An 11415-nucleotide genomic window follows, 5' to 3' on the forward strand; every position below is an offset into this window, starting at 1 on the left:
TGAAGTTTGAGACATATTAAATAAAATATTAAAGAGATATTGGAATATTATACTTACAATGAAGTTTATTTCAATATAAATTATGTTATATTATTATCAAGAAATTATTTTTTTCCAATTTTCTAGACAAGAAGATTGTGAGCGTCGAATACGCTTGATAAGATGTTTATTCTTGAAGAATGTGGATTATGCTAGATACGAATTCAAAATCAAGGTAAATAAAAATAAATTTTGATGCTCAAAATCCTAAAAATGTACATTAATTATGGATATCGAGATAATTGCTTTTGCAACATTGTCTTATATAATTTTTAACTATTATATTATGGTTCGTACAAAATTATTAGTATTTCAAGAGTTTTTAACAGATGAAAATGAAATATGATCATAGGATAAATTATTGAAAAATATTAATTAAGAAAATATTATTATTTGAATCTCTTCAAATTCTCAAATGTTGAGCATAATGATTCTAATTAATATAATTAATTTCACATATTAATTATAAAACGTTTTTTTTGTACTGAGTGGTTATCATTGCGATTTAATTCTATTTAACTAAAATTAATTTATGGACTTAATACTTCATTAAGAAAAAATAAAATGTTTAATTAATGGACAAAAAATATTTTCACTCTTCTCTTTATATGCTTATGTCTTGACATTCTCTCTTATTTTCAAAAAAAAAAAAAAACCCGAGAGGAAGATGGTTCTCTCCTAATTATCTTTTTCGTCCCTTCATTTTTTTTTCAATTCTTTTGTTTGTTTTTCTTACTTTCAAAATTCAAGAATATATAATTATTAGAAAATATTAATGAAGTCAAATAAGTGATATCTGCGAGTATGGCTGATATTCTATATAGTGAAAGAATGAAGAACAAATTGATCGAATGTCTTGATGATGAGATATTACGAGATGAAAATAGGAGAAATCATCATCTTAAACTGATTCAATTAGATATATTGGGTTATTGTAGCAGAATGAATAATTGAATTCGAATACTTTGTGATCATGAAATTCCATCAACCAAAATAATTATCATCAAGATGAATTTGTGACTAATTCTTACGAATTTTATTTTTTTTATATGTAACATATTGAATTGATAAAGTTTCTTCATATGCAACATTAGAAAAGTATTGATTGTAATAGTTTATAGAATAATATATTGATGTTACTTTCATTTTAACATAGATTGTAATTCTTTTGGATCGTAGATATAATATTTAATTTTAATTGTAGTTTAATTCAATTTTTATTTAACCTATATTGTAATTCTTTTGTATCATAAATATAATATTTAATTTTAATTATAGTTTAATTCAATTTTTTGTTTTTTTTTTATTATATTCTAATATATTTCTTAATTAATCTACTATTTTATTATTGTTGTTTCACAGAATATTTGGAATAAAATATGTATTAAAATTCCTAAAAAGTACAAATCATTGAATTTTGTAAAAATAAATAAATCATTCATCTTTAGTTAAAATTCTATAAAAAAAGTAGTCAATTATTTTTTAAATTAATTTAATTTAAATTATCATTAAAAAATATATATTAATTTCAAATATACATAATATAAATTTTTTTCATAGCATGATATAAAATTATTTAAAAGTAAATATGTCAATTTATTTATTTATCTAAATTATATAAAAGTTTCATACCTCGTGCATCGCACGGGTTTTCGACTAGTTACAATAAAACTCAAACAAAATCCCACGTTAAAAAATTTACAAAATAAAATACTACATTTACAGAAATATATGAGAGGAGCAAGAATTGAAAATACAAAAAAAATCAATATTAACTGAAGAACAAAAGATCAACGTGAAGTTTAGAAGTCATTTTGATTGCATGATGATGTTCAGCTTCATAGTTTTTCATTTATTTTCACGGGCAGTTTATTAAAAAAAAGGGTTAAGGTGTAAAAATACCCCTAACGTTTTGGGCCAGGAGCAATTTTACTCTTAACGTCTAAAATGGTGCAATTTTACCCCTAACGTTGGAAGCCAAGAGCAATTTTACTCCTAACGTTGATAAATTGGGTCAATTTCAGACACTATTATAAAACACAGATATTTTTGTTCATTATTCTGCACCAATTGCATAATAATTCATTCTAAAAAAAGGATTTCATGTTTTTTTGTAATTTAATAATAGAATTTGAGATTAATATTTATAAATTCAGTGGATTTTTTGAATTTTTTTGTCTAATCCGTAGAAAAAGACAGTATATTTTTTTATTTTTTTATTTTTTTCACATCCCAACGAATGTTTATGATTTGTTACTGATAAAATGATACACGTATGAAGTGTAGATAACAAGATTCATGACCGAGAAGACAGTTTGATGAATTATTTCTCAAATTGACCCAATTTATTAACGTTAGGGGTAAAATTGCTCATGGTCCAAAACGTTAGGGGTATTTTTGCACCTTAACCCTTAAAAAAACTTTGCGAGATAAAAGGTTTGAGCCATTTTAAAGGTTTTAACTAGTCAAATTTATAATAGTTATGTTTAATAAAGAGAAGTTTGAAAAAGCTTATTTAGTCAAAAAAAAAAAAAAAAAAAAAAACTAATTTTGAAAAAACTGGTTTAGGAGTTTTTTCAATTAGTTTATTGTCTCGTATATTTTTAAGGACATTTTTACTCCTGATTACTACCTTTTAATCCCAAATAAAAACTTTATAATGTCCTTATTTGTTATTATACACAAACAGCTATTAACAATCAGCTAAGTTTTAACAAAAAAGTTTACATAATCAGCTAACCAAAAAGATAATCAGCTAACAACTATTTTATTTTTATTTTAAGGATTTTTTTTTAATTTTTTAATCTAATTAATTATTTTTACGTAAGTGGCAAATAAAATTTAAGACACATCATGCATCAAGTCCAAATGTCAAAACATCACCATGTATTAAGAGGATACGGGTCTATCAAATCTCCATCCAAATTAGGTAAAATTTCGTAAATTAAAATAGCTCATGATTCAAGTGTAACCAAATAATAGATGAGGAACCAACTGATAAAATTTTGGATAGACCAAAGACTAAATAACACTTTAAAATCATAAAAGAAATAAAACTGATTTATAATTATATAGGGAGGGACTACTACTATTAGGTCCTTCAAAAATCATTAATTAAAAAAAATTGTACTTTGTTTTTTATCTGTTTTGTTTTTCTTCTGTTAAGGGCTGTAACGAATCGAGCCGAACTTTGATCTATTCATATTTGGCTAATCATAAAATTGACGAGTTCGAACTCAACATTTTATTTGTGAGCTGCTCACTTCACGAACTTATTTACGAGCTTTGTTTGTGACCAGTTCGTTAATTCAATTCATGAACTTTGCTCGCGAGCAACTCATTAATTATATCAGTTTGTTTTTTTTTTAATACAAAACTACATATTTTTAATCTACAAAAACAAAGTTTACATAAAACTACGTTGTTTTACATTTCTCCATTTATAGAAATATTATTATTAAAATAATAATTGAACCAAATTGCTCATGAGCATACATAAACTTATAAAGCCTTCTCACGAGCTTTGGAGCCGAGCTTCATCGTGCTCAACCTCGACTCGTTTATAAATCAAGCCGAGCGTGATCGAGATTTTATCGAGCCTAACACTGATTTGTTCATGAGTGGCTCGGTCCATTTACAGCCCCGAGTGAGTGACTGGTATGAATTTCAATTTCACTCAAATAATTTTCATTCAATGGAAAAACTCTTTACTACAATAATTGCGTAGAGCCTCTAAAATGTTGGAGACGACCTTGAGTATTTTTTATTGTCTTTGGTAACGATTTGAACCTCAAAGTACTAGTTTATAAATTTTTAAATCACATAGTTTATGTTTGAAAATTCTCCAAACCACAACTTTTTTTTTTTTTTTTTTGTACTTTTTTCTATTTTTTTGTATTTAAAAAAAGCTTAATACATCATTTACTCTTGAACTTGTCCAAAAAACTTGATTGCCCCCCTAAACTTTCAAAGTATCTCGATAGCCCCCTGAACTTGCATAATATGTCCAGTTAGCTCCTTGAACTTGCGTAAAATGTAATCAATTGATCACTCGATTGCAAAAAAAGTAGGTTAAATACGGAAGATGTATTCCACGTGTCTTAAAAAAAAAAAGTAAATTAATCAAGATCAGAGGTATGGGGTTGTAATATTAGAGAATACAAGGTTTATAGTTGAGCAAGTAATAATTTTATTTTTAATCTATTTTTGAATTATGTAATAACATTCTAAGACACATGGAATACATCTTCCGCAGTTAACTTACTTTTTTGCAATTGAGTGATCAATTGATTAAATTTTATACAAGTTCATGGGGCTATCAAGACATTTTGAAAGTTTAGAAAACCAATAAAGCTTTTCGAACAAGTTCAGCAGGCAAATGATGTATTAAGTCTTTAAAAAATAATCAAATGAGAGCCAAGGGCGAGCTCAGACAGTAAGTAGGAGCTTCGCCTATCAGTTTTCTGTGGAAATACATGCAATGAAAAAAAAAATACCTACATCTAATTCTATGAAATTCTCTTTCTTCTATTTTTTTTAGCGGTGTTTATCGGCCGGTTCGGTCTGAAAACCGAACCGAACCAAAATAACAAAAAACCGAATAGCCTTAAAAATAAAAACCAAATCTAACCGAATAATAATAAATAACCGAACCGAACCGAACCGACCGAATTATTTCGGTTGGTTCGGTTCGGTTATTCGGTTTTCTTACATTAAATTTTTTTATTAACAATTATTTTTATATAAGATTAATATTACACCGTTAATGATATTATTGAGTATTTATTAATATATACAACAATTTTTATATTTATTTTTCTTTTTGGATTGAAAAAAAAAATAGAAATTTTATATAGAAATGAAATCAATCTTAATTCCAAATATAAATTAGTGTACAATTGTACTAAATTGGTAGACAAACATTAAATAGACCAATAATATAATTAGTTACGGGAAATCCAAAAAATATCCTGCTTAAAAAAGATTCTAATAAATAAATCAAATATAACTTAGAACAATAAACGATAAACACCAATTATATAATAAATCTAATTTTTAATTATATTTAATTTATTTCGGTCTGTTCGGTTAATTCGGTAATTTTGATTTAAAAACCGGCCGAAATTACCGAAATATTAGAAAAAATAAAACTGAAACCGAACCTAATAGACCGAAAACCGAAAAAACCGAAATTCATCAATTTGGTTGGTTATTTCGGTCCGGTTCGGTTTTTGAACACCCCTAATTTTTTTCATTTAACAAGCTTGCAAACTAAACCTTAACAACATACTTATTAAAAAAAAATGGTAAGTGAACTTAAACAATTGCGTTGCAAGTACATAAGATAGATAGGGCATAGAGGTTCTCTATTAACCTATTGATAAGTGCAATGTTCAAACGTAGAAAAGGATCAAAATGATATTTTTGGCCCTCACTTTTGATTGAATTTTAGCTTTCATCCTCTACACTTTGGTTTGGTAAAATTTAATCCCTAAATCTTAATATATGCCTTTTATATACGAAATTGTCATGCTAAAACCCACATGTTCATGGACTGAAATTCAAAACTTGACAAAATAGGGGACCAGAAATACGCAAACTTTTAACAGTAAAAGCAACCGTTTTTTTTCATAGACCTCTTCTTTCGGGAAATCCAAACCGAGAGTCTGGAGAGGGCTTGAGCACCAATGATTGCCGAATAACTCCATTAAATTTGTGTATAGAGGTTTAATTTTTTTTTAAGGATAAAGGTACCAAAAATATATCAATCACCACTGTTAAATTCCTGTAAGTATTGAACCCAACAATAAGAAAGCGAATCTTGTAGCACTCCTATCTAAGCACGAGTCTCATTGTCGTTGTTGAAGTCCCGAGCGATATGTAAGCCTTCACATAAGCCTTTCTATAGCCTTGAGACTTTTCTTAACTTTGGACTGGAGTCACCTCTCCCCCTAAACTTTTTCTCTACCCAAAAAAAAGCCAAGAGTAAGAGTGAGGACTAACACCAACACAAGGCACGAATACAATTCAAAATAGCCATAGAATCTATCTAGCTCAACAATCACTTTTTCGAAAACCATGCTCCAAAGAAATTTTAAGACCGAAGTAGAGACCCAAATTTTAATTAAACTTAGGTTTCTATTTTTCAAAATATTAGTTAATGGCATTATAGTGCCATTTAAGTAAATAAATTTACTAATTTATTAATGGAAATGAAAAAAAATGAATGAAATTTTTTTATTCCTTTTTTGGAATTTTTACAAAAATAGTAGCAAATAAGTTAAAATTAACAAAATAACAATAGAACAAATTTACAAAAATAGCAGAATGTTAAAGATAATCAAAAAGATATAGCAGAATCTCATAAAAGGAGTAAGGTACTCGAAAGGTCAACAGACAAAAATTTGTTAAAAATTACAGTTTCTTTTTGGGATTAAGCATTAGCAATGGATTTTAAATTTCGTCTATCAAATCCTTCACAAATTCTAAATATAATGGAACTTCTGACGAAAATTATAAACTTAGAGCGGAAATTTCCCTCAGTAATTCTAATTTATTTCATTTTCTTCCCGGGAGTTCTTTCATATTGAATAAGATCCTAGCCTCAGTTGTATAGTATTACTTGGGAACAGATGTCAACAAAAGTGGACGCATTTGTGAGATTTGAGGATGGAAGAGTATCTTCTATTATCCACATATGCTTCTATTTTCATATCAAAACAAACACAGCATTTTCTGTTTGGGGAATTTCAAGTTCCAAAAGATATTTATTACAAGTAAACAAAATTGGTGATTCAAAACTCATTTATGGTTTTTTATAACCCTAAAAGAGGGATGCTTTTATAAATATGATTGGTGATTCAAAAGATATTCTAGACATTGTTGAGCTATTGAGCCATATCCCAAAGATTGCAACTCTGTTTCCTTCCATCAGTATTCTCCCTTTTCCAATCTAATGAAGAATTGAAAAGAAACATTTATTTGTTTCTTCTTTTATTCTTTTGTATGCAATTGCATAAGTTGATTGTTTATGCTAACCTCAAGTGCTGCTCCATGATTATGAGGAGGAAGAGGGACTCCAATTCCGTTGTCCCTTGGCCTTGGGAAACTGAAACAGCTTGGTCTGTCCTCTATGGCTGCTGCATTCATCAGATGGAGCCATGACTACCATGTTTGGTAAGCAAGCCATGTATGCAGAACTTGCAACTGCTATCCCTGCATATATTTGCACATTTAGTTGTTAATTTCTAAGATGAACTCAATTATCAATCGTAATCTGTTAGAGCAATAATCCCATCTTTACAAATTTGTATACAGATTAGACTGATGAACTTCATATCAATGTTTATGCTCAAAATTTTGAAGACTACGAAGTGAACATACCAAGACCAGCGGAGATGCTTGCAGAACTATGTCCAGCACCAAAAGCATCATGAACACTCTCATCTCCTTTAGGAAATCCAGCAAGCCGTGAAGTTTTGCTTATGGTATGCATTCTAGACTGCCTTCTTGAATTGAATTAATAAATCCTGGAAACTTCTTTGGCAATCAAGTGCCCAGAAAATCCAAAATTCCATTTGTATGTACTTATCTAAGCAATAACAAAAGACACAGTCATTTATCCTTGGAGACACTAAGGACTATGTAGCATCAAGTCCTTCAATTAAAAGCTTGTATGTTAGAGGATGAATTTGGCAATGCATTGTTTCCATCATGCCTAAAAATTCAGAGCATGTATCAGCATGGCCGTTCTTTAGTAAGCCATCAATGAGAATTTTCCAAGCTACTTCATCATTATTATACTCACACTGAAGCAAATTACAGAAAACTTCTTTAGCCTTCTCTTTCTTCCCTTCATTGCATAGACCACAAACAAGTAAATTTGAAGACTCCAAAAGTGGTAGATAACCACTCGCCATCATAGCATCCAACAGTCTCAATGCATCTTCATACATTCCGAGCTTACAGTAACAGTTAAAAAGAGAATTATATATATCATCACTAGGGCAAATTCCTCTTTCATTCATATCACAAAATAATCTCTGGGCCACTCCAATGCGCCCCACTTTGCAAAGACCTATAATGAGTTTTGCATAAGTGTTAATGTTAGGTGAACAACCATGTTCCAGCATTTTCCAGAAAAGCTTGATTACAGTTTCAAATTCCATTATCTTCCACACATCAGCAACATCAACCGAGGACACATTTGGAACAAAATCAAGTCTTGCATCATTCTTGTTTTCCTTTAAGAGATGCTTGATTAGAAAACCATAAGTATGATGAGAGGGATCACAACCAGTATCGAACATATGATTGAGAATATCAAATGCTTGATCTAATAATCCCAATTGTCCATATGCATTAACTAACAATGTATATAACAATGAATCAGGCAAAACACCTTTCTTTATCATCCTAGCTACTATAGCCTCTGCCTCTTTTAACTTCCCTGTGTTGCAATATGTATGAATAAATACAGTGTAAGCATACACATCAGGCTCGTTCCCTGAGGAAACCATTTGAGAAAAAACCATATGAGCATGGCCCACATCACCACCTTTCAACAATGCTGCAAGAAGAATGGTATATGTTTGAACTGTGGGTTTCACACCTTTCTGTGCCATGTCTTCCACCAAGAAGATTGCCTTCCCCATTTTTTGCTCTTTGCAAAATCCATCTATAAGAGCATTATACGTGGATGAGTTAGGTAAACAGTCATCAGTGATCATTCTTTTAAGCAAAGAATCAGCATCCTCTACCTTGCCAGCTTTGCAGTATCCATCAATCAGAGCAGTATAGATCACTTCATTTGCCTTCAAACCTTTCTCCTTCAGAGAATTGAATAAATCATATGCTTCTGCTATCCTCTTATTTTTAGAAAGGCTGTCTATAACAAAACTGTAAGTCCATTGATCAGGAGAGACACCATTTTCTTTCATCAAATTGAGCAACCTATAAGCACTATCTAAATGACCTAGTCTGCACTCCCCTTGGATTAATGAATTATAAGTAATCAGGCCTGGTGTCAGCCCATGCTTGATCATTTCACTGAGCAACACCATTGCCTTGTACACATTGTTCATTTTGCAAAAACCACTTATTAATTCATTGTATGTACGTTCATTTGGAATACAGTTATTGGATTGCATTAGCTCCAAAATATCCCCTGCAGCCTCCATCATTCCCTCCTTGCAGTACCCATCAATCAATGCATTGTAGGTAGCCACACTTGGAACCAACCCTTTCCCCATCATCTCATCTAACATGCCTCTACCCTCATCAAGCTTGCTTTCTTTACACGCTGCATCTATCACCACAGTGTATGTATGAACATTCGGCTTACAACCACTCTTTCTCATCTCACTAAATATATTTATTGCCTCCAATTTCCTATTTGATTTGAACAATGCATCTATAATCACTGTATAAGTACGTACAGTTGGATAACAACCATCTTCCCTCATCTTCTTAAACAAATTAATACCTTTATCAACAATTCCAGATTCACAAAACCCATGTATAAGGTTTGTGTAAGAAACCTCATTTCTTGGACAACCTTTTTCTGGCATCAGTAAAAAAATGTTATAAGCACTATTTACATCTTTATTCCTGCAATGGCCCAATATCAAGGAAGTATAAGTAAATGTATCTGGCCTCAAGCCTCGTTGCAAAATCCTACTTACATATACATTAGCCTCCACAATATTACCCATCTTACAATAGGCATTAACCATAGTATTTAAAGTATATATATTTGGGACAACCATGTCACTCAGCATCTCTGCATAGACTCTCTTCATTTCATCAATCAATAGATACCTCGCTAACATCATTAACAGCTCATTATATGTCCTAATAGTGAGCTTAAATTTTAGTTCATTGTCATCTCTATTCATTTCCCTTAGACAATCTAATGTCAATCGCACATCATCCATACAAACGCAACTTCTAACCATAGAAATACGGATTTTCTCACAGACACCAAAAAACTTACTGCGAATCAAAATGTTTAAAAGAAATGAATGAGATTGGGCACTATGTTTAAATCCAGATTTTCGCGCTATAAAATGGAAAAAGTTAAGCGCAATATGAGGATCAAGATTAGGGTTGCTGCTATAGAGAGAAGATACATGAGATGGACATATGTTGGTGATTAAAGAGCGGAGAGAAGGGTGTTTCTGCCAATTTGGATGAGAGAGGATTGAGAGAAGCTTCAAGGAGAGATCAGATGGTTCTGGGTCAATAGGGAGAGAAGCGATTGAAGAGGTGGAAAATAGTTTGCTAGTAAGATGGTGATGAAGGAGGATTGGAGACTCACCAGGGAGAATAATAGCCGGTAGTTTTCTCGTCTTGGAGGATTGGAGGATTGAATAAAATTCTGATACCTGTTTGAGAGAAACCATGAGCTGTAATCCTGAAGTTGATACTTCCTGAACCTGGCCATACAAGATAGAATTAGTCAACAAACTGGACAACACTGGATTAAAAGCTTTTGTTACTGGACTTTATTACCTACCAAAAGAAATTGGATCGGTTGTCTCAGCTAGCAAAGGAATTCGAAATTGAAAGCAGAAAAGAACAATATAGGTTTTGTGAAATCTGAGTTTCAACTGACATTAACATATAATTTAACATATTAACTGACATCAAAGCTAATACCATAGAATTTAACAATAACATCAAAGCTAATCCCATTAGATGATAAACCGTAGCATCACAATTAACATAACATCAAACAAAATCAAAGTTAACATAACAATTAACAATAACATCAAACCAAAAGTAGAGGCAGAACAGATAGAGTGCAATGAGATCAATATATTCTTCTTTAGCAACCTAAAGTAACAATTAACATCAATCTCTAAATCCCTAAAGTAACAATTAATAACAATTAATATAAAATGTGATTGAATTTTGATGATAATGAAGAAGAATTTAGTATTTTACTAACCTTTAAAGTAAATCCCCAATCTGAACCTTAAGTCACTTGGGGAGAGTGAAGACAATTAGACAAAGCCTTTAGGCTTTAGCGACAAACAGAACCACCAGAAGCGGCGCCGGCGAGGAGGAGAAGAACGATTTGTGGCGACGAAGTGGAAGGTGAAGAAGCAAATATTGAGGAGAGGAAGAAAGGAGTCTGGACTCGGAAATGAATTTGAGGGATTTTGCGTTTTATGTTTTAATATTCTGTTTTGTTTTATTTTATTTTCTGAAAGCAAAACGGCGTAGTTTTGTTTTGAGAAAAAAGAATTTTCTTTCTCCGGGCCTTCTGCCATTGCAGTTCTAAATTACGAGTACTGTTTATATGAACTCTCAATCATCAAATTCATATATGTAAACACTATTGCTAAATTGTACGGATAATTTTTTGTGTAT

General features: G+C 30.8%; 1 protein-coding gene across 1 annotated transcript; it reads right to left on the bottom strand.

Moving 5' to 3' along the window:
• Positions 1-7077: 7077 nt before the first annotated feature.
• On the bottom strand, positions 7078-11193 carry LOC136226862 (pentatricopeptide repeat-containing protein At5g65560-like). Its single transcript, XM_066015535.1, has 3 exons — positions 10991-11193; positions 7423-10475; positions 7078-7254 (listed from the first exon to the last, which is right to left on the bottom strand). The coding sequence occupies exon 2, from the start codon at positions 10440-10442 to the stop codon at positions 7680-7682; it is 2763 nt and encodes a 920-aa protein (XP_065871607.1). The 5' UTR covers positions 10443-10475; positions 10991-11193; the 3' UTR covers positions 7078-7254; positions 7423-7679.
• Between the last annotated feature and the right edge of the window lie 222 nt (positions 11194-11415).

The sequence above is a fragment of the Euphorbia lathyris genome, chromosome 4 (assembly GCF_963576675.1).
Source record: "Euphorbia lathyris chromosome 4, ddEupLath1.1, whole genome shotgun sequence".
In the NCBI taxonomy this organism is placed as follows: domain Eukaryota; kingdom Viridiplantae; phylum Streptophyta; class Magnoliopsida; order Malpighiales; family Euphorbiaceae; genus Euphorbia; species Euphorbia lathyris.

Bases quoted from the DNA above. Each gene is read 5' to 3' on its own strand.
- LOC136226862 (XM_066015535.1), bottom strand. From the start codon at position 10,442: ATGGTTTCTCTCAAACAGGTATCAGAATTTTATTCAATCCTCCAATCC.